General features: G+C 36.4%; 2 protein-coding genes across 2 annotated transcripts in view; both read left to right on the top strand.

Moving 5' to 3' along the window:
• DNAH12 (dynein axonemal heavy chain 12) overlaps positions 1–10,299 on the top strand; it is a 58,960-nt gene extending 48,661 nt beyond the window's left edge. The window contains exons 61-74 of the mRNA XM_030458654.1: positions 337–495; positions 1,475–1,619; positions 2,412–2,562; positions 2,874–3,127; positions 3,661–3,801; positions 4,626–4,763; positions 5,565–5,798; positions 6,052–6,237; positions 6,747–6,850; positions 7,490–7,694; positions 7,889–8,026; positions 8,490–8,581; positions 8,839–8,906; positions 10,016–10,299. Coding sequence (XP_030314514.1) covers positions 337–495; positions 1,475–1,619; positions 2,412–2,562; positions 2,874–3,127; positions 3,661–3,801; positions 4,626–4,763; positions 5,565–5,798; positions 6,052–6,237; positions 6,747–6,850; positions 7,490–7,694; positions 7,889–8,026; positions 8,490–8,581; positions 8,839–8,906; positions 10,016–10,206 — 2,206 coding nt within the window. The 3' untranslated portion in view covers positions 10,207–10,299. The remainder of the gene's footprint in view (positions 1–336; positions 496–1,474; positions 1,620–2,411; positions 2,563–2,873; positions 3,128–3,660; positions 3,802–4,625; positions 4,764–5,564; positions 5,799–6,051; positions 6,238–6,746; positions 6,851–7,489; positions 7,695–7,888; positions 8,027–8,489; positions 8,582–8,838; positions 8,907–10,015) is intronic.
• A 2,584-nt stretch (positions 10,300–12,883) lies between these two features.
• On the top strand, positions 12,884–21,594 carry ASB14 (ankyrin repeat and SOCS box containing 14). The gene is made up of 9 exons (XM_008499091.2): positions 12,884–13,059; positions 13,673–13,728; positions 15,072–15,203; positions 15,296–15,454; positions 16,196–16,441; positions 17,400–17,571; positions 18,012–18,555; positions 19,387–19,540; positions 20,244–21,594. The coding sequence occupies exons 1-9, from the start codon at positions 12,932–12,934 to the stop codon at positions 20,435–20,437; spliced, it is 1,785 nt and encodes a 594-aa protein (XP_008497313.2). The 5' UTR covers positions 12,884–12,931; the 3' UTR covers positions 20,438–21,594.
• Positions 21,595–21,651: the final 57 nt, after the last annotated feature.

Raw genomic sequence — 21,651 nt, 5'->3', positions numbered from 1 at the left:
AGAAATGCAACAAAGTAATGTGCCATCCTAAGAACTTTCTAGGCTTTTGGGTTTGTTTTTCATTTTCTCATCTTTTTTTATCCTTTTGAATACATCATGAAATCTCAGCTTCAGCCTTCTCTCTTCCAGACTTTTTAGTTTCATCACCCCGTGTGACTCAGCCATGTTTACCATACAGATATAACTATACAGAACACTGAGATCTGATCTCAGCTGTTATTCCAGTAGAAGTATTACTAAATGGCAGTGTAGTGCAATTAATTTTAAACAACTATTTTATATTAAGAAAAATTGTACCTTAGTAACTGATGGTTTTGGTTTTTTTTCCTAATATAGGGCTAAAAATGAAATAGAACATCAAGAGTTTATGTTCTTACTAACTGGGGGTGTGGGTCTCCAGAATAAGTTCAAGAATCCAGATCCATCTTGGCTACCAGATAAGAGCTGGGATGAATTATGCCGTGCAAGTGAAATCCCAGCTTTAAATGAACTGAGGTATAGTACAGTGTTGATGTGATTTCGCCTTCACTGTTTTCAACCAAAGCATTTGTAACATCCTCAAAGAAATGTATCCTGTGCAAGCCAGTGCCAGAATGACAACATGGTAAAACCAGCCTCTTTTTTCATCATTAGGTTTGCTTCACCTATGTAAGTCAAACATTTGGGTTGCTAATTATAGTACGAATTTGCTGAAGTATTTTACTAAATGTTTGAGGCATTCTTTAAAAAACTTCCTTTTGGAATCTCTCCGTGGTAGAGAAACTGTTTCAAGGGTGTCAGTGGAGACAAAGGAAATGTATGTAGCAAATTCCACTGCAGTGCTGCAGGAAGGATTTTTCTGATAAAATCTCGTGTCCTGAAATCAGGAGAATTTCACCCTGGATTTAAATAGAATTTAACCCTGAATTCTGGAGCTGACATGACTTGTACAAGTGCTGCTTGTAAATAGCTGAGAGAACCCAAGTATTTGGGGGATTTTGGTTTGACTGTGAAACACTGCTGTGTTAGAAGAAATTCTTTGGGGATCGTCTGTTTTTTTAACGTTGGAGTTTTAGTAACAATGTGGGTAATGATTCAGCCTTTAAGTAGTCTGAGAGTTGTGCTCTTGCAGAGGATGTGCTCTGCATATTGCAAGGAATGTAATTTTACTCCCTGGTAGAATTTTCAGGTGATTTTTCTTTAGTTAAAGAGTGGAGTTTACCTGAAATATGAGAGGCAAAAAATTCGCCCCGACCTGTGTAGGTCCAAGCAGTGCTGTATGGAGGAATAGGCAAAACTCATGAACCTGGAACCTTTCAGATGGAGTCTTGTATGTCTGCAATAGCATGGGGAGAACAGATTTTTCAGTCTTCAGTATAGAGAAGCTGAACTGTAGAATTCTTTGCTGATGTAGATGTGGAGTGGCCTGTGTGGCAACACTGTGTGTTTGGGTTCATGTATTTACAGTAATTGTTATTGTGCTTTTTCTTTCTAGGAATCACGTCTCTGAAAACACAGGTGAATGGCAAAAAATTTATGACAGCAAAGAGCCACAAAGCTTTCCATTACCAGAACCATTGAATAGTAAATTAAATGAATTACAAAAGATTATAGTTCTACGGTGCTTAAGACCAGACAAGGTAAAACTATCTTTTATCGAGTGTTTGTTGATTGTTTCAAGTCTTGTGGTGTGGTTTGCACTGGTTGTTACAGTTACTGATCTTAATCATATCTTATTAAGAAAATAAATGTTATTGTTTTTCATTTGGGCAATACAGACACCAAAAGCATCAGCTTAGATCTTTTGTCTGATATGATTTAATGCATCTTTCATAATATGCACATTTTTCTAGCTTTCCCAGAGTGATCATGTTTAGTCTTATATGCTGGTGCTGCCAGTACATGTGAGAGCAGGCTGTATTGGCCTGAACAAATACACAGTATTTAGCACCATGTGCTTTCATATAAAGGATTTCAAGGCAGAGACAGATCAACAGAGTTCATTTGAACTCCTAACACCTTCTGCCTTTGGTGCATGTAGCAAATTTTATTGTATGCTCTTTAAGAGCAATCAGTGTTAGTGTTTGAAGTACATATAGCAAGTGCTGGTTAGAATGAGTGGAAAATAATGACATTAATAATAAATAATGTATTGATCCTCCATGTCAGATAAAGCCTGAATTAGATTTAATGTAACTTAACATTGTTGACATGTAAATGTTATTTTTATTTTCTAAAAGCATTTTTGTTCCTCTTGTAAGGAAAAAAAAAAAGGCATAGGCATTCTGCAATAATATCCTCAAATCAGTGCAAATCAGAGAGGTGTCTGTGGGCTCAGGAACTTAATTAATATATGGTTTGTAAAAGATGCTGCCAAATATGCAGTTATGTTTAATTTATGTTAATGGCTTGCATTTCCTTTCTTTTACCAGATTGGTCCAGCTATGACAACATTTGTAGCTGATAAACTAGGGAAGAAATTTGTAGAGCCACCACCTTTTGATCTATCAAAAAGTTACTTAGATTCAAATTCTACAATCCCTTTAATATTTGTGCTATCTCCTGGAGCAGATCCCATGTCTAGTAAGTATGCACAGAAAGAGAAGACAAAACATAGTACAAATTTTCAGATTAGGAACCTGAGTTTGCCCTTCACTATATAATGAGGATTATTTTGTGCAAGTAGATTTGAGTGCATCGTGTCACACTGGGAAAATTCTGTAGTCCCTAAAAGTGTGAAAGGTATTTTAAACTGAATAAATGTTACATTTGACATCAAAGCTATATAATCTTGTTTTATGCACATTTTACCAAATTGCAGTAAACTTTGTAAAATATTTTTTCCTGACTTATTTTAATGACAAAATGCTAGAATCTTATGCTTTCTATTCAAGGCCTCCTGAAATTTGCAAATGACAAAGAGATGGTTGGAAATAAGTTTCAGTCCATCTCATTAGGACAAGGACAAGGACCTATAGCTACGAAAATGATTGAGGAAGGAATGGACGAAGGAGCCTGGATTTGTTTACAAAATTGTCACTTAGCTGTTTCCTGGATGCCTCTGCTGGAGAAAATATGTGAAGAGTTTAGTCCTGAAAAATGTCATCCGAGCTTCAGACTTTGGCTTACTAGTTATCCCTCTCCAAAGGTATATGCAGTGGCAAATACTCTGTATTTGGGGAAAGGAAAAATTGATTGTACTTCTAGCAAGTATTGATATCCCTGTATGGTTATACAAAATTTCTCTGAAATACAGTGAGGCTGATGAAGGGATGATTGAAGCAAGAAAAAACATTAAAAAAAATATTACATAGTAATACCAAGCTTCCTTTGTAATATTTTGATATTGGGGTGTGTGATAGTTTGTGTACGAGTGAATAGAACTGCATTTTGCTAGCACGTGTAATTAAGAAGTTTTTATGTTGCCACTGATGCTTTGTTTCACAAATTCAAAAATTTTATTTTGCAGTTTATTGGTAAGGTGTTGAATACCTAGAAAACACAGCAAGGTCTTACTTTTTCAGTGTGTTTGAGAATATTTGTTAAAAGCTACGGATGTTACAAATTTAATTTCTTGCAGATAATTGTTTATGTAACAAACACAGGATAATATATATTGTTACAACAACATAACATTTGTTTCACTCTTCCTGAATGCAGCTTTACTATTCTTATTTCTAGTTTCCAGTAACCATTCTGCAGAATGGAGTGAAGATGACAAATGAACCTCCTACTGGTCTTCGGTTGAATCTACTTCAGTCGTTTCTTTCTGATCCTATTTCTGATCCTGAATTCTTCTCTGGGTGCCCTGAAAAGGAGCTGGTAATGTGTCTATCTGTTGCCAGGTTTTTTAGTGTTCCTTCACAGTTATTCTGATTTCTGTCCAGTGAATATTATAAAAATTTTACTATGACTGAGAGTTTAGGTTTTGCAATGATAAAGATGATAAGTTGAAAATTACCCTGCCAGGTAATTTAACATGGCAATATTAAAAAAGGTTTCTTAGGCTTTATTAAATTACAGAAATATTACACCCACATCTTGCACTATTTACATAAACCGTGGGCATTGGTTAGCAGGGCATATGTACTGTTGAGACAGTAAGCACTGAGGAGATCTTTTCTTGCTACCAGGGACCTGTACTGTCATGCCTGTGTCTTACTGATAAGTGATGAACCAATTAGCTAATCATTACCTATGAAAAAAGTGAAAATACAGTGAAATTACTCACAGGTATGAGTATGGTAATCAGTAGGCATAGCTGTAAGTGGATGCATCTGAGTGCTTAGATTAAACAATATATCTGTATTTTCTGTTTGTCTAATGAGCTTTACAAATAAATATGTGGTGCTGTTTGAATTCTTGAGAAGTCAGCTTCCCTTTACATGGAAGAAGAGAAAAATTTTGTGTAATGGTTCTTGAGGAACAAGCTGAATGTGCTTGCCTATATGGCAGCTCTGTGAATATGTGTTCCCAAGTGAAGTAACCACAGCATCCTTAGCAGCAGCAGGTATTTGTACATGCTGCATGGAGAGTGGTAACCAAATGCTGTTTATATAAAGTTGCAGACAAGAATGAGCATGTAGGCTAGTTAATAATTCCTTTTTTTGTTTGTTTTTTTTGTTTTTTGTTTTGTTTCCTCAAAGGTATGGGAGAAACTGCTCTTTGGAGTTTGTTTTTTCCATGCTCTGGTTCAGGAGAGGAGAAAATTTGGGCCTCTTGGTTGGAATATACCCTATGGGTTTAATGAATCAGACTTGCGAATCAGTATCAGGCAGCTGCAGGTAAAATCTTTGCTACTTTTCACCCTTATCTTGTGAAGCATGGGAATGAGCTGATGGTCAAAAAGGAGCAATGCACTGAAGTTACATCAAATGTTTGTGAATTCTTGTCTTCTCAGTTAATTTACAAAGGCAAGGAATATCAATAATTTTTTTTTAATTACAAATGAAATAAAATTCTTAATTAGATTTAGATTCAAACAGACGTACAGAATATAGTGTGTATGAATGAGTATAATAAGAGTTAAAATTGTCATATATATACATTGTTAGTCAAATGGAGCCTAAGACTATTCTTCCCTAAAACAAAATGCTGAACATTGTACCCTTGAGTTGTCTGCAGGTCCTGTGTAGAAAAGTCAGAAGAGCTAAAAATATGAATTACAGAAATGGAGGCTAACATGTTGGGAAGGTTATCAAGAAATTAATGAAAGAGATCAGAGGGTTCTGAAGATGGGAGGAAAAATAGAGTCAAGTGCATATTTCTTTGATACAGAAAAATATCCTTCTGAAAAGTTAAGACCAGAAAAACTATCTGCTTGTAAATAATTCAAGAATGACTTGAATTACTCGTGAACTTGGATATTCTTAAAAGGCTTTTACTAGTAACTCATCTTTATTTTAAACAGTAATTCTGCCTGAAAAAAAAAAAAATCAGAATTTGATTTTTCCAACACACAGAGTGAAAACTCAATAAACAGCAGTTTTGGAAGCCCTATAGCTTCTAACCATTTAGTATTTAAATCACATTGTTGTTCTGGAGGTAATTCATATCTCTCAAGTTACTCATGTCTTTTATTTCAGTTATTTATAAATGAGTATAGCAGTGTTCCTTTTGAAGCTATATCTTACCTAACTGGTGAGTGCAACTACGGAGGTCGAGTGACAGATGACTGGGACAGACGTTTGCTGCTGACAATGCTGGATGACTTCTATAATGCTGACATAATTGAAAATCCTAATTACACTTTCTCTCCCAGTGGCAACTATTATGCTCCACCAAAAGGCACATATGAGGACTACATTGAGTTTATCAAGGTAAAAAGTAGAAACAAGTTTTGGAAGTGTTGTAGTGATGATGCTCTAAGAAAGCAATATTTAAAGGCTTTTTTGTGTTAAAAAAGTAGTTGTCTAGCACATCAAACTGTGTGCTTGGCTTCTTATCTAATATCCTTGTATGATCCTTCCTGTGACCTAGAATATTTCTGAGAGGGAGAGGGAATCAGTATGATAGGAGAACCTAACATGTTGCTTTATCTCATATAGATGGCTATTGTTTATTTTGTCCTAGAGTCTTCCTGTTAGTCAGCATCCAGAAGTGTTTGGTTTGCATGAAAATGTGGATATTTCAAAAGATCTTCATCAAACTAAGATCCTTTTTGACTCTCTGCTTTTAACACAAGGAGGAGGCACTCAGGGAACTTCTGGAGGTGGTGACAGCACTCTCTATGAAATAGCAGATGATATTCTCAGTAAGGTATTGTATTATACCAATTATTCCAATTCATGTTGTTATAAAGAAGTAGTTATTTAACTAGAATTTTAGTGTCAAATTGATTTTAGGGTTGGAGGAAAAAACTCCCAGGAGGAATTTAGTGCAATATGAGTGAACTTGTGTGGCTGTAACAGGCCACAGCTCTATTTCAGGTGAAAAAAGTCTTATTAAGTAGGTAGGAAACAGAGCAAGCACAACTTGAAGGACAACTGATTCATTCATGTTAAAAAGTTTAAAATTAGTAAAACTGACATACATTCATAACTTTCAATAGCATGAAAAAAACCTAGATGTTTTTTAAAAGATTTTTACTTTAAAAAAAAAAAACGTATTTTTAATTTGGGTTAAACTACTAAATGCTGTACTGAAAAAGTATTAATCAGAAAGTCTAATGGTATCTATTGCTCTGCAATTTGTCTGATCTGCTTACTTTTAATGTAATATTGATGCACAATATGTGGAATGATTACCAAATATGTTGTTGTTTATAGCTTCCAAATGATTTTGACATTGAAGCTTGCCTAAGTAAATATCCTGTGAGATATGAAGAAAGTATGAATACTGTGTTGGTGCAAGAAATGGAAAGATTTAACAAGTAAGAGTGTTATTTCATTAAATGCAACCAAAATAATTTCATTTGCATAAATATTATTCCTTCAACTTGTACATTATAAATGTTATGTTGTGTAAATTATTATTGGTTTGTTTGTTTTGTTCCCTTCTAATCATCTGCTGTGATAGCTACAGTCCTGGCACAAGTTCTTCTGTGGGAAATCAGATTATAGTGTACTTCTGCTTTTTCTTCACTGTTTTTCTTTGTCCTCCTTTTTGATTTGTCTCTGTCTCCCACTTAATTTTCTCCTCAACTTCCAATAATACTCTCTGGCCTTCAGTGTCAGGTTTTCTTTTGTTGCAGACCCCACTCACATCTTCCTTTGTAATCTAAGCATTTTTCCTTAATCTGCTATTGAGTGTATACGTTTGTAATTCCAAATTTATTCTCTTACCAAACACTACAGAGTTTATCAGAGAGAACTATTTTATTGAGCTCTTCCTAGTCTTGAAAAAATCACATCAAATGTACAAGTTTGTTACAAATATGGCTAATTAGGTGTCTATATAGCAGCTGTACAGGTTCTGTAGATGGTTCTATGACCAGGTTTTGGTTTCTAATGCACTTTTAGTGGTTTCCAAGTCATGCAAAATGTGTGAGATTTTTTTTTTTTAATTCTAGTTTAATCCAAACTATTCGTAATACGCTAATTAACCTGAAGAAAGCCATTAAAGGACTGGTTGTTATGGATGCTGAACTGGAGGCTCTGAGTAGCAGTCTACTAATTGGAAAAGTTCCTGAGAACTGGGCAAAACGTTCATACCCAAGTCTAAAACCATTAGGGAGCTATATTCTAGATTTTCTAGAAAGGCTGAAATTTTTACAGGTAAGATACAAGAGGCTGTACTAATAATTATTTAATCATCTACTTCTTGTAATTTGTCTATGACATTAAAGGAGTATCTGGCAAGGAGCAATAGACTGTGCTTAGGTTTTCTGAGTACAATTGTGTAGAAATGGTAAAACAATAAAGGATTTGTCTCTTTCTGGTTACTAAATGTGTCATTTTGCTCTTTCCAGGATTGGTATGACTTAGGCAAGCCCACGGTTTTTTGGCTGTCAGGTTTCTATTTTACTCAAGCTTTCTTAACTGGAGCTATGCAAAACTATGCTCGGAAGCACAAGATCCCTATTGACCTTCTGGGATATGAATTTGAGGTAGTGATATGTTATAAATGCATTTATAATTTGAGTCTTGATGATGTAGTGAGACATAGTAAGCAAATCCTGATGGGAAAGTTCCATTTTGCAACTAAATCACTGCAATTTGAAGACATAAATTTAACTCTTTGGTAAGGTAGGCATGTTAAATAACATCCATAAAGGAAGTAAATTAAAAGTAGTTTTATCATTAGACCTGGACATCCACTCAGGAAAACAGCCTATAGAATAGATGTTTATCTATGTGATTAAAGCCTTATTTTCTAACCTACAGTAAAGGTAGTTAAACCCACAAAAATCTGCTATATATATAGTTTTCTATAAAGGTAGTACTGAAAGGAAGGTATTACTATAGTATTCTCATTTGGGTTTGATATTCTAAAAATTGGCTGTTGGCATGCTACCTCATAGAGCAATCATCTTTGGAAGTTTAATAACATGGACCTCTTATTTCCTGTAGGTTATTCCTCAGGATACGTCTGATACTGCACCAGAAGACGGTGTTTATATCCGTGGATTGTTTTTAGATGGAGCTCGCTGGGACAGGAACAAGTCAGTAACAGTGTTTCACTATGGTTCTGGAAAGCTTTCTTAGGTGCTCAAACAAGATTTAAGTATTTTAGGTGATACTTCTACTATTATTGATATAACACACCAAAAGGAATACTCTTTCATGTGTGGAAAATGGGGAAGTAAAAAAAAACAGCAAATGAAAGCCCCAGCAAGCAGCAGCTGAAAAACACTCTCTAAAGCCCTGTTTGGTTTAACAGTAAACCACAAACAATGGCTTTGTTCCTTTCTCTCCCCAGGGGAATGTTAGCTGAGCAGTATCCCAAATTGCTCTTCGATACGATGCCAATCATTTGGATAAAGCCAAGTGAGTATAATTTCTCTGAAGTGTGAGCTCTTCAGCAAGAAATTGCAACAGGAGATTCCTTTTTTTTAAAGACCGATGTTCACATCCTCCCCAGGGTACCCAAACATGCACAGAATTCACATGCATCTGACCTATGACTTGGACATTTAAAATTCTTCTTGCTGCCTTAACTATCGTATCTGACCAATAGGCCTGTCCCCCTGCCCACAGATGTTTATAATTAAGGATTAGATGAGAAGACTGGTTAAATGAATTTGTTATGAATATCTTTAGGTGCTCGATCTGGTTTTCAGCCAGAAATATAATTTGAGTGGGAAAGCACATGGTGCTTGGGTTCCTGGCTCTACTCAAATAGAAGAAAAATTCTAATTGACTTCTCAGAGACTCAGTGCTTTACCTCATATGATTTAGCAAGGTTTGCTCAGGTTATTTTTAGCTGATATGGTAGTTGTCTGTGATACTAGTAAGAAATTTTCTGTAACTCTTGTTCCTTTGCTTAGGAGCAGTAAAATGCAGTTCTTATTTATTTGCTTAAGCAGCACTTCCTATTCCTGTGTTGGAAGTCAGGTGTTATTAGCTGCTAGGCAGTCTTGTGAAGTTTTCACTTTTTCTGCCTGTAGTTTCTGTTGAAGTTGGATGAATATGCAGACGTGTGATTTCACACTTTGCACAGTTCTCGTGGAAGCAGTCTAGGCATACCAAGAGTTCCTGCAGAGTTGCTTGGATCTCAGGTGACTCATATTGCAGTGAGGTTCCATGGCTGCTGGGTCAGAATTCTTGAGGAGCTGTTAAAAGCTTATGTATAAACTATGCTTTTACTGTGTAACTATTCAAATTTTAATGTGTCTTTGAATGATTATAAAGTTGGTAGAAGTGCAGAAAGATACAAAGTCCTAAAAAAGAAATAGTGGTTTAATTGGCTTGGTTTGAAAACAAATTGCAGCACACAAGAAAACAAACAAACAAAAATTACAGTTCTCACAAAACAATTTTGCATTTTTATTTAGTTTTAAGAATGTTACTGTAAATGCTTGATATTTGTTATGTAAGTTGTGTTTCTAGCAATGGATCTGCTGAACTTAATACATTCTTTTGGATTTTTTTTGAAGCTGTAAAGTCAAACATAAAGAAATCTAATGCATATATTTGCCCGCTCTACAAGACAAGCGAACGTAGAGGGACCTTATCTACTACTGGGCATTCCACTAACTTCGTCATTGCTTTGACACTGGACACTGATAAACCAGTTCAACACTGGATCAAGCGAGGGGTTGCACTGCTCTGCCAGCTGGATGACTAACTTTGGACACTTCAGAGACAACTTTTACAAGCTTCTTTTTGGCTTACAGAAGAAGTGAAACATATGATGTAAAGAGAAACATCTGGACTTCTTTATATTAAAACAGGGCAGGCAAATATTTTCTCAATATTTTGTCTTAAAATAAGTATCTATTATTAGTTGACTCATTAAAAATTGTAGGAGTTTAGCCTTTGGTAATATTAATGTGTGAATGTAAGTTTTATGCATAACTTGAATATCACAAACTATATCTTAGTGGAAGATTACAAGAGTCTGCACTTTTCAAAATAAACATGACAACTAATGAACTTAAAGCATCAAGAGTGCTGAATTGTGTGAGTGGAAAGATAGTAAATCGTAAATTTTGGTATTTCAATCTAGATTTATATATAGCCTATGTTCTCTCATAGCAACAGCACATTGCAGTATGAGAAATCATTTAACTATCTGTGCTAAAGAACTATTTCTGCCTTTCATTCAGACACAGCCATCATAGTTTCTTTGTAATGACCTCTCTGTAAAACACAGGTACAGTAAATGAGGCACATGAAAGTCTTGCTCCATCCTACCTTCACTATTTAGCTATCCATGCCCTTCATTTCTCTGCATAAGTTTTCAGCATAGGTCTGTCTTTCTGAAACTGTGCTTTTCCCTTTAAAGACTCTCAATGTTTATCTTTTGCTTTTCTCCATGTATTAGTATGTGAACTGTGATTAAGCAATCAGAAACACATAGTAATTTTTAAGAGTACTTTATTTGATTTGCTTGTTTATAATATTGGGGGTTTTTTTGCTTTATACTCAATCTTAATTCTTGTAAGCTCCTAACAGCATCTTCATTTTAATCTTTCAGGAAAGCACTAAAGAATTTGCTTTCCCTAATGTAATACATCTACTATTTACAGTTCTCAAATTCTCATTTAAAAAAATTCAATTCTTTCTTTTACTGGAAGCATTTGTCAGGTCAGATTGTTAAACATAACTAATGTGAAAATGAAAGAAACATGGAGAAAGTCCCAGAGTATCTTGTGATCGGGTATTTATAGTGAGCTATTAATGGACATAGGCTGAGATCATTTGCAACTCTGAAAATATCACTTTCAGCTTAATACTCACTTCTTCAAAGTTCGAGATCTTCCATCTTTCAGAAGGTGAGGAACCCCTGTATATTTTATAAATTGTCTTTTTCATAAAAGGAAATAGCCTAGATTTAAAATGCTTATATACTCACTGTGTTGTATGTATAATTGAATATTAGTAGTTATTTGTATGTTTTGCTAATGTATTTCTCTGTTTTTGCTACATGTGCAATTACAGAACAAGGCCTTGCACTCACATATTAGGTGGGTCAGGTAATGAATGAAATGATGCAGATTTCCTGTGAATTACAGCTTCTCAACTCTAAAATGTTTCTAGAATTATTCCAAGCTTTGTCAGTGGTGTATTGACAACTTTCTTCATCTTTCTGTGCTTGTTCATTTTGCTAATTTATTTATTTTGTTTTATTTTGCCCAGTACTTGTGAATGTTTTTCTCAGCCCAGCTCTCTTTTAAGACAGAAGTTCAAATTTTGATAAGGTAAAACAGATGAGAGGTTTGAGTTTAACAACATGTGTGATTTTCATCTATAATAACTTGTAGCTAAATATACAAAAGAACAGTGTGATTGCTTATGCATATAACAGATTACATCTACACACATTGTACTGTTCAATTATGAGATCGTTAATATTTTTTATGATTTCTTCTTAAATTTTAACATTTAGAATTAAGTAGTATCAATGGGATTTATTTCTGTGCTCCACTGTCTGTTATAATTCTTAAACAGTAAAAATGCTTTTAATGGAACTCTTTCAATTTGGCAAACTTTTAAAAAAATTAATGCTACGTTTTTTAATGAACTCTGTTGTGGTTGCATCTATGTTTTTCATTTTTGCTTGTGTTTGGATAGGTAGTGTTGCAGATTTTTTTATATATCCCTTACAAGTATTAGGAAAAAACAGGCATACCTGGATGAAATGTGCAGAAGTATAAATTTATATTTTCTGGATGGCTGTAGGTTATGTACATAAGGTGGTAAAGTTGGTCTTTTTAGTGCATGGAGTTTGTTTCAGTTGTAAGGCTGATGTGTGTAATAGTACAAAACTACAACATTTCCCTGTCTACAAAATATGATCTCAACAGTATCTTTGAAACAGTTTGAACAAAAGGTATTATTTTTAAAATTTCTGTCCTTCACTTCCAGGCCCTCTATGAACAAACTGAAAAAACATCCTAAGTTTTACTGCACCTCTTTTCTCCTACTAAGGAAACATCAGAGCACAATTGTGATATCTGAACATCAAAAAGACTTAGGAGGGAAATTACTAATCTTCAAACTAAGTTTGACTTATTTGTGTTACTTTCCAATAGTTAATGCCAGAATAAGTAGCTATTCAGAATGTTAAGGCTGTGGAACAGTGATAAAAGCTAGCAGGTGCCACTGGAGTAGAAAACCTTTGCTCTATGTAGAATGAATGTTTGCAGCCTAAATTTAAATACTTGGGTGAAGGCTGGAGCTTGACATGGAGGAATTCCAAGTCATTTATTGTAATCTTTGTTTCATTTCTTGTGATACTTAAAACAGCATTTGCTATTTCTTTTACTCCAGATAAAGCAGATAAAGCAGTTTACTCCAGTTAAAAAGCAGTGTTTCTACATGAGAAGTGATTGAGGCTCTATACTGCCATGTATGATTCTACATATGTGTTTGATGATGACTCTGACAATGAAATCTCTACCCAACAAGCTATTCAGGAAAGCTTACGAGATAGGCATGAAATTGAAACACGTGGCAGTGCAACAGAGGATGAAAGGTAAAAGTAACTACTGTTTTGGTGTTTTCTTGGCATTATTATAAGAATGTAGTAACCTCGTTTTCCTTTGTGACTCTTCATGTTGTATTGCTGTGACCTTGTGTCATGGATACTGGAAGCCACTGGTAGCTCATTTGTTTAGGGTCCTCCCTGGAAATATGTAGGCATTTCCTAAAAAATATGGACTGTATGAAACATTGAGGTTGACACTTTACATCAGTATCTACATGAATACATGGCTTTATGAAGAAGAGTATGTGGAGGTGTCCCTGCCCATGATAGGGGCTTTGGAACTAGGTGGTCTTTAAAGTCTCTTCCAACCCAAGCTATTCTATGACTCTGATTTTTGCTATGTAAAAATAGATAGTTATAGTAGCTTTCCCCTGTTTTAATATTTAATTGTTTGCCTTTGTGTGAAAAAGCCAATATTTATAGTAGCAGAGGAAGACCACAAAAAAAAAATATTTTAACACGTTAAACCCTGAACAAATGTACATAACTTGCAGAAATCTAGCATGTTCTCTAGACTTGAATACTTAATTTAAGGTATTATTATATCCTCAGGTTCAGATTAATTTTTACTTCTCTCTTTATTTTTGTTCTGTTTACACAGTTTCCAGTACACTGCAAGTAAAGAACATGGACAGATAATTGCAGCAATTCGGACAGGTAAGTACAAATACACTGCACTAAGCCTGCATCCCTAGGGATCATTGGGCATGGTGGTGTTGAGCAGTGACTACCTTCTGTGTCTTTGGTGGCTCGATTCAGGTGCAGTTTTTATTTGTGGGGTCTTGAAGACTAAAGCAACTAAAACCAAAACGCTCAAAAGTTAACTTATTAGATAGGAACATAGTAATTGGGTGGGTTCAAATGTCACTCCTCAGATGTCAGTGCTTCATCTCCTGGAACTAGAGGACAAGGCCAGGCCTTTCTTACAAATTAAACAACAGAATGGTAAGGCCCATAGTAAATTAATGCTTCCTAAAAGCATTTCACTTTGTGAGATGCCTAGATTAAAATCCCTTCTCTGCCTTGTGTGTTCCAGAATTGTTCCTTAACATCCAATATTTTGTGTGTTCCTCTACGAGATGTTCTTAACCTGCTCTTCTGAAATACCTACTCTGCTGTATGGTATATTCAATTGATAAACTAAGTCACAGAGAGATGCAAACAATGAGCACATGTAATAGAGTAATCTGGCAGTGGGAAGCCCTCTGTCCAGTCTTTATACATGTCATAATGAGTAGTTACAGGGCTATTTAGTACAGTAGGAGTAAAGAAACCAGGTTTTCTGGATAAATAAATGCTATATGATGTTCCATACAGAATGAAAAATGTGCCTAATATCTATGCTTGATTTCAGGTCTTACGAATATATAATTCTTTCATGTGTAGGAGAATTTCAGCAGCAGAGACTGAGAGCAGTCTGTCCCCTCACACTGTAGTTGTAGTTAGAGCAGAGCAGGCTGCCTTCTTCCAGGAATGGAGATAAAAACGTGAGCAGAAACTGCTGAACAGGCCTTCCAGCCAAGGAAGTTTTGCTCTTACTTGGCAAGATAAAATCACAAACATTGTTGACAAATATTTCAGTAAGAACATGGACAGATAATTGCAGATAATTGTTGACAAATATTTCAGTAAGATTGTTCATAAAAAGAAGAATAACAAGATAGAGCTCATCAGCTTCATTTTATTTTTGTCAACCTAATTTTTTTCCTACCTGTTTACTTTTATTAAATTTTTATGCACTCTTGTTTGTAAGAGAGGGCTATATTTGAAATATTATAGTCATATTAATTCTAAGCTTTTTTCAATGTATTATTCAAGATGCTTCGTGAGTCAGTGCCAATCATTGATTGTTCCATTCACCCCATGGGAAAAAAAGTGCTTTGAGAAAGCAAGTTTTTTATTGCAGATTCACTGATGGAATAAATAGCACTCAGTATATTAATTGTCTGAATTTTGCTTTATGATGAGTAATGGAATATGTCTGTCTTAAAATATCACAGGCCAAGAAGAGGCCTTGATGAAGCTGGTGAAGCACAGTTCTGCTTTCGAAGAAGCAGATGAGCAGGGCTGGCTTCCTCTGCATGAAGCAGCAGCACAGATAAATATGAACATCCTAGAAATAACCTTGAAAGGTATGGAGTCCTTGTTGTTTTCCACCAAAATGTCTTACAAAGATTTAATGAATGATCCAGCTTCAAATGTCTTCTGGTTTTCTTTATTTCAGCCTCCTGTGCCGTTATGTGGGAACAGGCCACGCTAAAAGGGGAAACACCTCTCCTGATGGCAGTAAGAAATTGCCTTGTAGACAACGTCCGCTTTCTTCTGCTCAGTGGCTGTGATCCCAATGTTAAGAACAAAGAGGGAGATTCTCCTTTAGTTATAGGTGAATACCTTATTTAGGGGTGCAGAAGTGAGGGAATGATGAGGCCATTTTAACCTCTTCTGTCTTTCAAGAAGGGGATGTATAAGATACACCTAAAGCAGGTGGTGGGACATCACATGTTATAGTATGCTGTCTGGTATTTCAGGCAGCTGTGCCACATGGAGCTTCTCTGCCTGATTGGTCTCAGGGAAGGACAGTCAGGGCTCTAACACACACAGCCTGAAAGGTGAAAGAGGGAGGGAGGAAAGCATCTTGACTATTCATCCCCTTCACTGGAGCCAATGCAAATTGCTCTTTAAGTTCCTTACTGACTTAACAGATGAGGGTTATTAAGATAAGAAGGCATATGACAGTAATTTTAAACTTCATTTTCTATTATGGTAACTGTTCATGAAGATCAAGCAGAGCTCTCTGAGCAGGCCAGCTCCTGACTGCACCAAGTTTCTGTATGTGTTCTCCATCTAGTGGCAGGAATAGTTGCATTCTGTGGCATTACCAAATGCAACAAAGGATTACAGAGAGAATACCCTAAAATTATTAATTTATATAGTTAATGTTATCCTGGAAAAAAAGACTAGTCTTGTTGATAAGTTAAAACCTTTCTGTGTAGTGTGATATTTCTGAGTGTATAAATAGCACTGCCAGAAACAGCTCAAGCTTTCCTAAGCTGCTATTTAGCAGAAACCGTGCTGCCCAGGGTAGTGTTGAATAACATTCTGGATGATGCTTACTGTCTTACAGCAATTAAACATGATTCGTATGAAATTGCCTCCTTGTTGATAAGTTCTGGTGCAAAAGTGAATTTGCAGTGTGTCCACAAGAGGACTGCTTTACATGAGGCAGCCAAACTAGGCAGGAAGAATATGGTGAAGCTTCTCCTTCGCTCTGGAGCAGATCCTGACCCTCGCAGTGGATATGGGCTCACACCTCTAGCACTGGCTGCACAGGGTGGGCATACAGAAATTATGGAGCTCTTACTGCAAAAAGGTGAGACTTTTTTTGTGAAGTTATAGGAAGAAAGGACTTGAGGTGAGGGTCCATCTTGCCTGTTTTATTAATATCTGATGGGATGATGTAAAGAAGACAGAGCCGGATTCCCCACAGTGCCTGATAACAGGACCAGAGGCAATGGACACCAGCTGAAACTTTCTTTCTGTGAGTGTGGCTGAACATTAGAACAGGTCACTCAGAGAACTTGTGGAGTCTCCATTCTTGGAGATACTAAAACCTGACTGGATGCTGTCCTGATCAAGCTGCGGTAGCTGCTCCTGGTTGAGCACAGTGTTGGACTGGATGATCTCCAAATGTCCTTTCCAACCTCAGCTGTTCTGTTGTTCTGTTTTACAACTCAGTAGATAGACTTAGTAACATGGAGGTTCATTGGTGGTGTTCTTTAATGTAAGCCTCATGTGTTAGTAGTGAAATGTTTAAGGCCCAAATATGACAAAGTGGATCTTCTTTCTAACAGAGAAAACTCCTTCTGAATGCAGAGGCAAAAAAATTGTTCTTAGCTCAGTATGCATTAAAGCTTTGCATTATTGAAGTGAAAGGAAATGAACTGTTACCATTACTGAATACGTAGCCTGTAGAGGCTGTATGAGCCTGTATGTATCCAAACATATATGTAATATAAACATGAGTTGAGGTCCATCAAAGAATTCCTAATATCTAAATTTCTACTTCTGCAAAAAAGAACTGAAATGTGTAATATGTAAAGCAATAACCAATTGATGGGTGGATAAGAACCAAACTTGGCTTGCTCCAGGTCTAGCATCAAGTCTTAACTGTGTGATTGTGTTCAGAGCAATTTGGACCTTCTTGTTCCCAGGATCAAGGATCCAATATGAAGGTTTATGCCCATAGTGGTTTTATTTGTTGAAAACCAATACCATGTCACTGGAGGGGTGGTAAGATTACTGTGAACACCTTTAATGCTTCTTTCCAGGTGCAGATGTTCTTTCCCAGGCAATGGATTGTGCTTCTGTATTATTTGAAGCAGCAGGAGGAGGAAATCCAGATTCTTTGAGTCTTTTACTGGAATATGGGGCTGATGCAAATGTACCAAAGCACTCAGGTCATTTGCCAATCCACCGAGCTGCATATAGAGGACACTTACTGTGAGTTAATATAACTGAAGATACTTAAAAATCAAGTACATTTTATGTCTTCATGTTATATTATATTTTACTAATTCCCTGGTTTCTATAGGTTAAGCACTAACACTGTACTCTTGACATCCAGGAAAAGCTCTTTTGAGATGGAATTATTATTCCTTAAGCAAAGAATATGGTTGTTAATGAATAGTAGTGTAATAGAATAATAATTTATGTGTAGTAGATGTGAGTTGCTATCCATTTCAGGCTAAAAATTTAATTGTTAGCAATTAAAGCTAATGCAGAGGAACACTATGCCATGTTACTGATCTAGTAGATGAAGCAATTGTATACAGTCACACAGTCATGTAATCTTAGCAACTCAGAAATTCAAAGATTAATCCAGGTAAAACCAGTGTGTTTAAGATTCTGAGATTCTTCTTTTTCCTTTTTTCATTCTTCAGAGCCCTAAAATATTTAGTTCCAGTTACAAATTTTGATGCCATTAAAGAAAGCGGGATAAGTCCAGTTCACTCAGCAGCAGCAGGAGCACACCCTCAGTGCCTTGAGTTTCTTCTCAAATCTGGGTTTGATGCCAATTTCATGCTGGGTCAGAGAGTTCGCAAGGGCTACGACGACCACCGGAAGTCAGCGCTGTACTTTGCCGTTTCCAACGGGGACATCTGCTCAGCACGGCTGCTCTTGAACGCTGGGGCTCTGCCAAACCAAGATCCCATCAACTGTCTCCAAATTGCTTTGAGAATGGGCAACTACGAGTTAGTGTGTCTACTGCTCCGGCACGGGGCTAATGTCAATTATTTCTGCAGAGTGAACACAACCCATTTTCCATCAGCTCTGCAGTATGCTCTGAAAGATGAGGTCATGTTACGGATGCTGATGAACTACGGCTACGATGTGCACCGCTGCTTTGATTGCCCTCGGGGAAACAGCTCACATTCCCAGTATGTAACTGATGGATGGACTTCAACTGTTATCAAAGATACAATGGTAAGGATATCAGCTGGCTTCTTACCTTGTTTGACTGCAGGAATCCTTCCTAAAACTAAATGAAAGTGTACTTAATGCCATGTCAGGAAAGGAAGTTTTGAATCTGTAGAAACTGTTTACACATAAAGGTAGGAATAGACAAGACCATAAAAATAAATAGATGTTGCCGTGAGGACTGGTTCATGACAGCAAATGATTGTAAATAGAATTGTGCAAATATAGCTGATATGCTAATTACCAGTACAGAACTGGCTCTCCAGGGCAGTCCTGCCCATGCTGTGAAAGCAGAGACTACAGGCTGGCTCACTGAGTCTTGTATCTTAACACTAATACTGGAATGCTGCTGTAAGGAACCCCTGGAGCTGGCATGATAAGCACTCAGCAGAAATTAACAAACATGGATGACCTAGAAAGGTTCCTAGAGACACTCATCAGTGTCACTGTTTCAGTTTGTAAAATGTGCTGAAACATAATAAACCTTTCTTTAACCTGAAGATAGGCACTAGGTTGATGGGTTCTGTTCAGCATGCTGAGGCTCAAGTCTAAGTTCCACTTTGGGAGTGGAATCTTTTTAATAACTCAGCTACCAAATATACAGCTGCTTAAGTTGATATCTGGCTTTAGGAAAAAATAACCATATCTCAGATTTTCAGATTCTACTGCTGAGGCTTAAAGCAAGCTGTGGCAACCTGTAAAGGTCCCTTGGGTGACAGAACTCTCCCTCTTCCTGGTGTTTTGCTGAAGTGTAATTGCTCTGGTCCTGCACAGGGGAAAATAATTTATTTACAGGAGTGCTGAAGACTGTCCTGTTAAACATTTTGTTTTTACCAGTTTTGTGAAGTGATAACCTTGTCATGGTTGAAGCACCTGTCTGGAAAAGTAGTGAGAATAATGTTAGATTATGTCGATCATGTTCATATCTGCTGGAAGCTGGAAGCAGTACTCAAAGAACAAGAACTCTGGCCAGAGATCAATTCAATTTTAAGTAAGTATCTAATGTTTATATTTCAAGTGACAAACTGTTTTGGAACTGGAGCTATTTTGTTGGTGGTATTTTATTTTTCTTTACCTCAGACTAGTGCTTTTCTTGACCCTTTTTAGGCAAAACGGTATGTTTTGAGAGTAAGAGATCTCTTAAAAATCAGTCTGTGTAGGATTTAAACAAAGTTTTTCTGAGCAGTCTTATAAACAATAACTGCTCATTTTACATAGAGCACTTTGGACCTTTAGTTACAATGGAGACAGCACAATCCTCTTCAAGGGCAGAAAAGCTTTTGCCTTTGCTTCAAGCTGATGAAAGAAATCTGATAAATTACTGATTTTAATTGAGTGATTTAATTCTAGTCTAGGTTAATTCTGTCCTTTCTGTTTGTACATAGATAAATAAGTAGTAACTCATAATTCTCTTAGTAATTTCTTCAGGTCAATAGAAACCTGTCACTCATTATTTGGAGTCAAAGTATTGAAGTACATTTCCCAAACTTTCCTACTTCCATTTAGCCAACTTGACTGAAACAAAGTGTGTTGATCACATCATTATAATTGTAACTGAGTTGTATGGCCTAAGGTAAAAAGTCTGGATGATCCTGACAGGTCAGTTTTTGCAGGTAACAGAGTACTGAGTAAATAAATTGAACAAAAGTGAATACATAACTGTTACAATACTGATCTTGCTCTCTCATTTCTAGCAAACCCTCGCTCTCTGAAGCACCTTTGTCGTCTGAAGATACGGGAATGCATGGGCCGGTTGCGTCTCCGTTGTCCTGTGTTCATGACCTTCCTTCCACTGCCAAACTGCTTGAAAGACTACATACGGTACAAGGAATATGATCTTTATGGGCAGGAAAACTTCGTAGGAATGTACTGCCTCAATTCTACATAATTATTAGTTCTATGTTTTGAAGGGAATGTTGACATGGATAAGACAGTCTTATGCAGCTGCTTTTTTCTGTTGGGATTTTATATCCTATGTGTATTCAGGAATACAGCCAGCACATTTCCCACCTCTCCCCTGAAGAAAATGGGGAGAACCCCAAAACGTAAGTACTGGTGATCCCATTCTACATATCTACTGGAATAGAAACTATCTGAAAGCTACAGTTATAGTATTTTAAATGCTTGGTGTGAAAAGTTAAGGAACTGTGAAATGCAGGGCTGCTAACCTTGTGTTCTTGCCAAGTTAAAGCCTGTCAGAACAGGTAACATAAACCCCATTGCAGGCTTAAACCCAGGGTTTAGTTAAAGGTCAGAGATTTAAATGAGGAAGGGACATTGTTCCTTTTCCTCTTGTACCTCTCTCTTACTACGAAGTAGAGTTTTTGTTTGTCAAGTCCTGCATTGAAGTTCTGAAGAGAAGCCTAAGTAGATTTTTTTTTTAAGCAATCCCACATGCTAAGCAATGAAGTGGGATTAACAGCTATAGAAACTTCTGCTTATCACAGCAGCTAGTGTGAAACACTAGTGTTTGAAAAAGGTGCTGCTTCTGAAAGATATGTTGGTTCTGCATTTCATTCTCAGGTATCAGTGTATCTCATCCATTATGTATTTTGATTACTCTCCTTAGAATCAGGTTTTCCTTTTACTGTGTTGTCCAAAGGTGTGCTTGCACTTCTGGAGTTTCTCCTCATACACTTCCATCTTAAGCTTTGGGAGCAACCTGTCAGCAGCCACTGTCGTCTTAGAGAGTCTTACATAGTACACACGGACCCTCAGCATGATGTTCTTTCTAAATATACTGCAGCTGTGCACCCATATTTTATGTTAAAAAGAAGTTCATCGACACAGTCAGCATTAGTAATATTTATTCCTTCATTATCAAGTAAGCATAGATATTTTTTCTAGTTATACATGCATCTTTATCACAGAAGTTACATATTTCAAAAGTCTGCTTTTCCCCAGAAAAATCTACAAACCTTATAAAATACAAATTTAACCATAATGTAGTTATGACCCACTGCTTTCTTACATGATGTTTATCATATAATAAACTAATGAAGCCCATGAAGATGTGGATCAGTACCCATGTTAATGGTTGTGCTGGTGTAGCCTCTGTGAATTTGAGTTCTGATCATTGTCATAACCACAGCTCTGCAGAGT

Source organism: Calypte anna, chromosome 12 (genome assembly GCF_003957555.1).
Source record: "Calypte anna isolate BGI_N300 chromosome 12, bCalAnn1_v1.p, whole genome shotgun sequence".
Taxonomy (NCBI): Eukaryota; Metazoa; Chordata; class Aves; order Apodiformes; family Trochilidae; genus Calypte; species Calypte anna.
The sequence above is the reverse complement of the archived record's forward strand: the minus strand, read 5'-3'. Positions and strand labels throughout refer to the sequence as shown.

What these genes read in the sequence shown, in the direction of transcription:
- ASB14 (XM_008499091.2), top strand. Translation starts at nt 12,932, where the DNA reads ATGTATGATTCTACATATGTGTTTGATGATGACTCTGACAATGAAATC. An exon ending in GGAGCTCTTACTGCAAAAAG is followed by an intron (nt 16,442 to 17,399) that starts GTGAGACTTTTT and finishes GCTTCTTTCCAG; the next exon opens with GTGCAGATGTTCTTTCCCAG. An exon ending in GCATATAGAGGACACTTACT is followed by an intron (nt 17,572 to 18,011) that starts GTGAGTTAATAT and finishes TTCATTCTTCAG; the next exon opens with AGCCCTAAAATATTTAGTTC.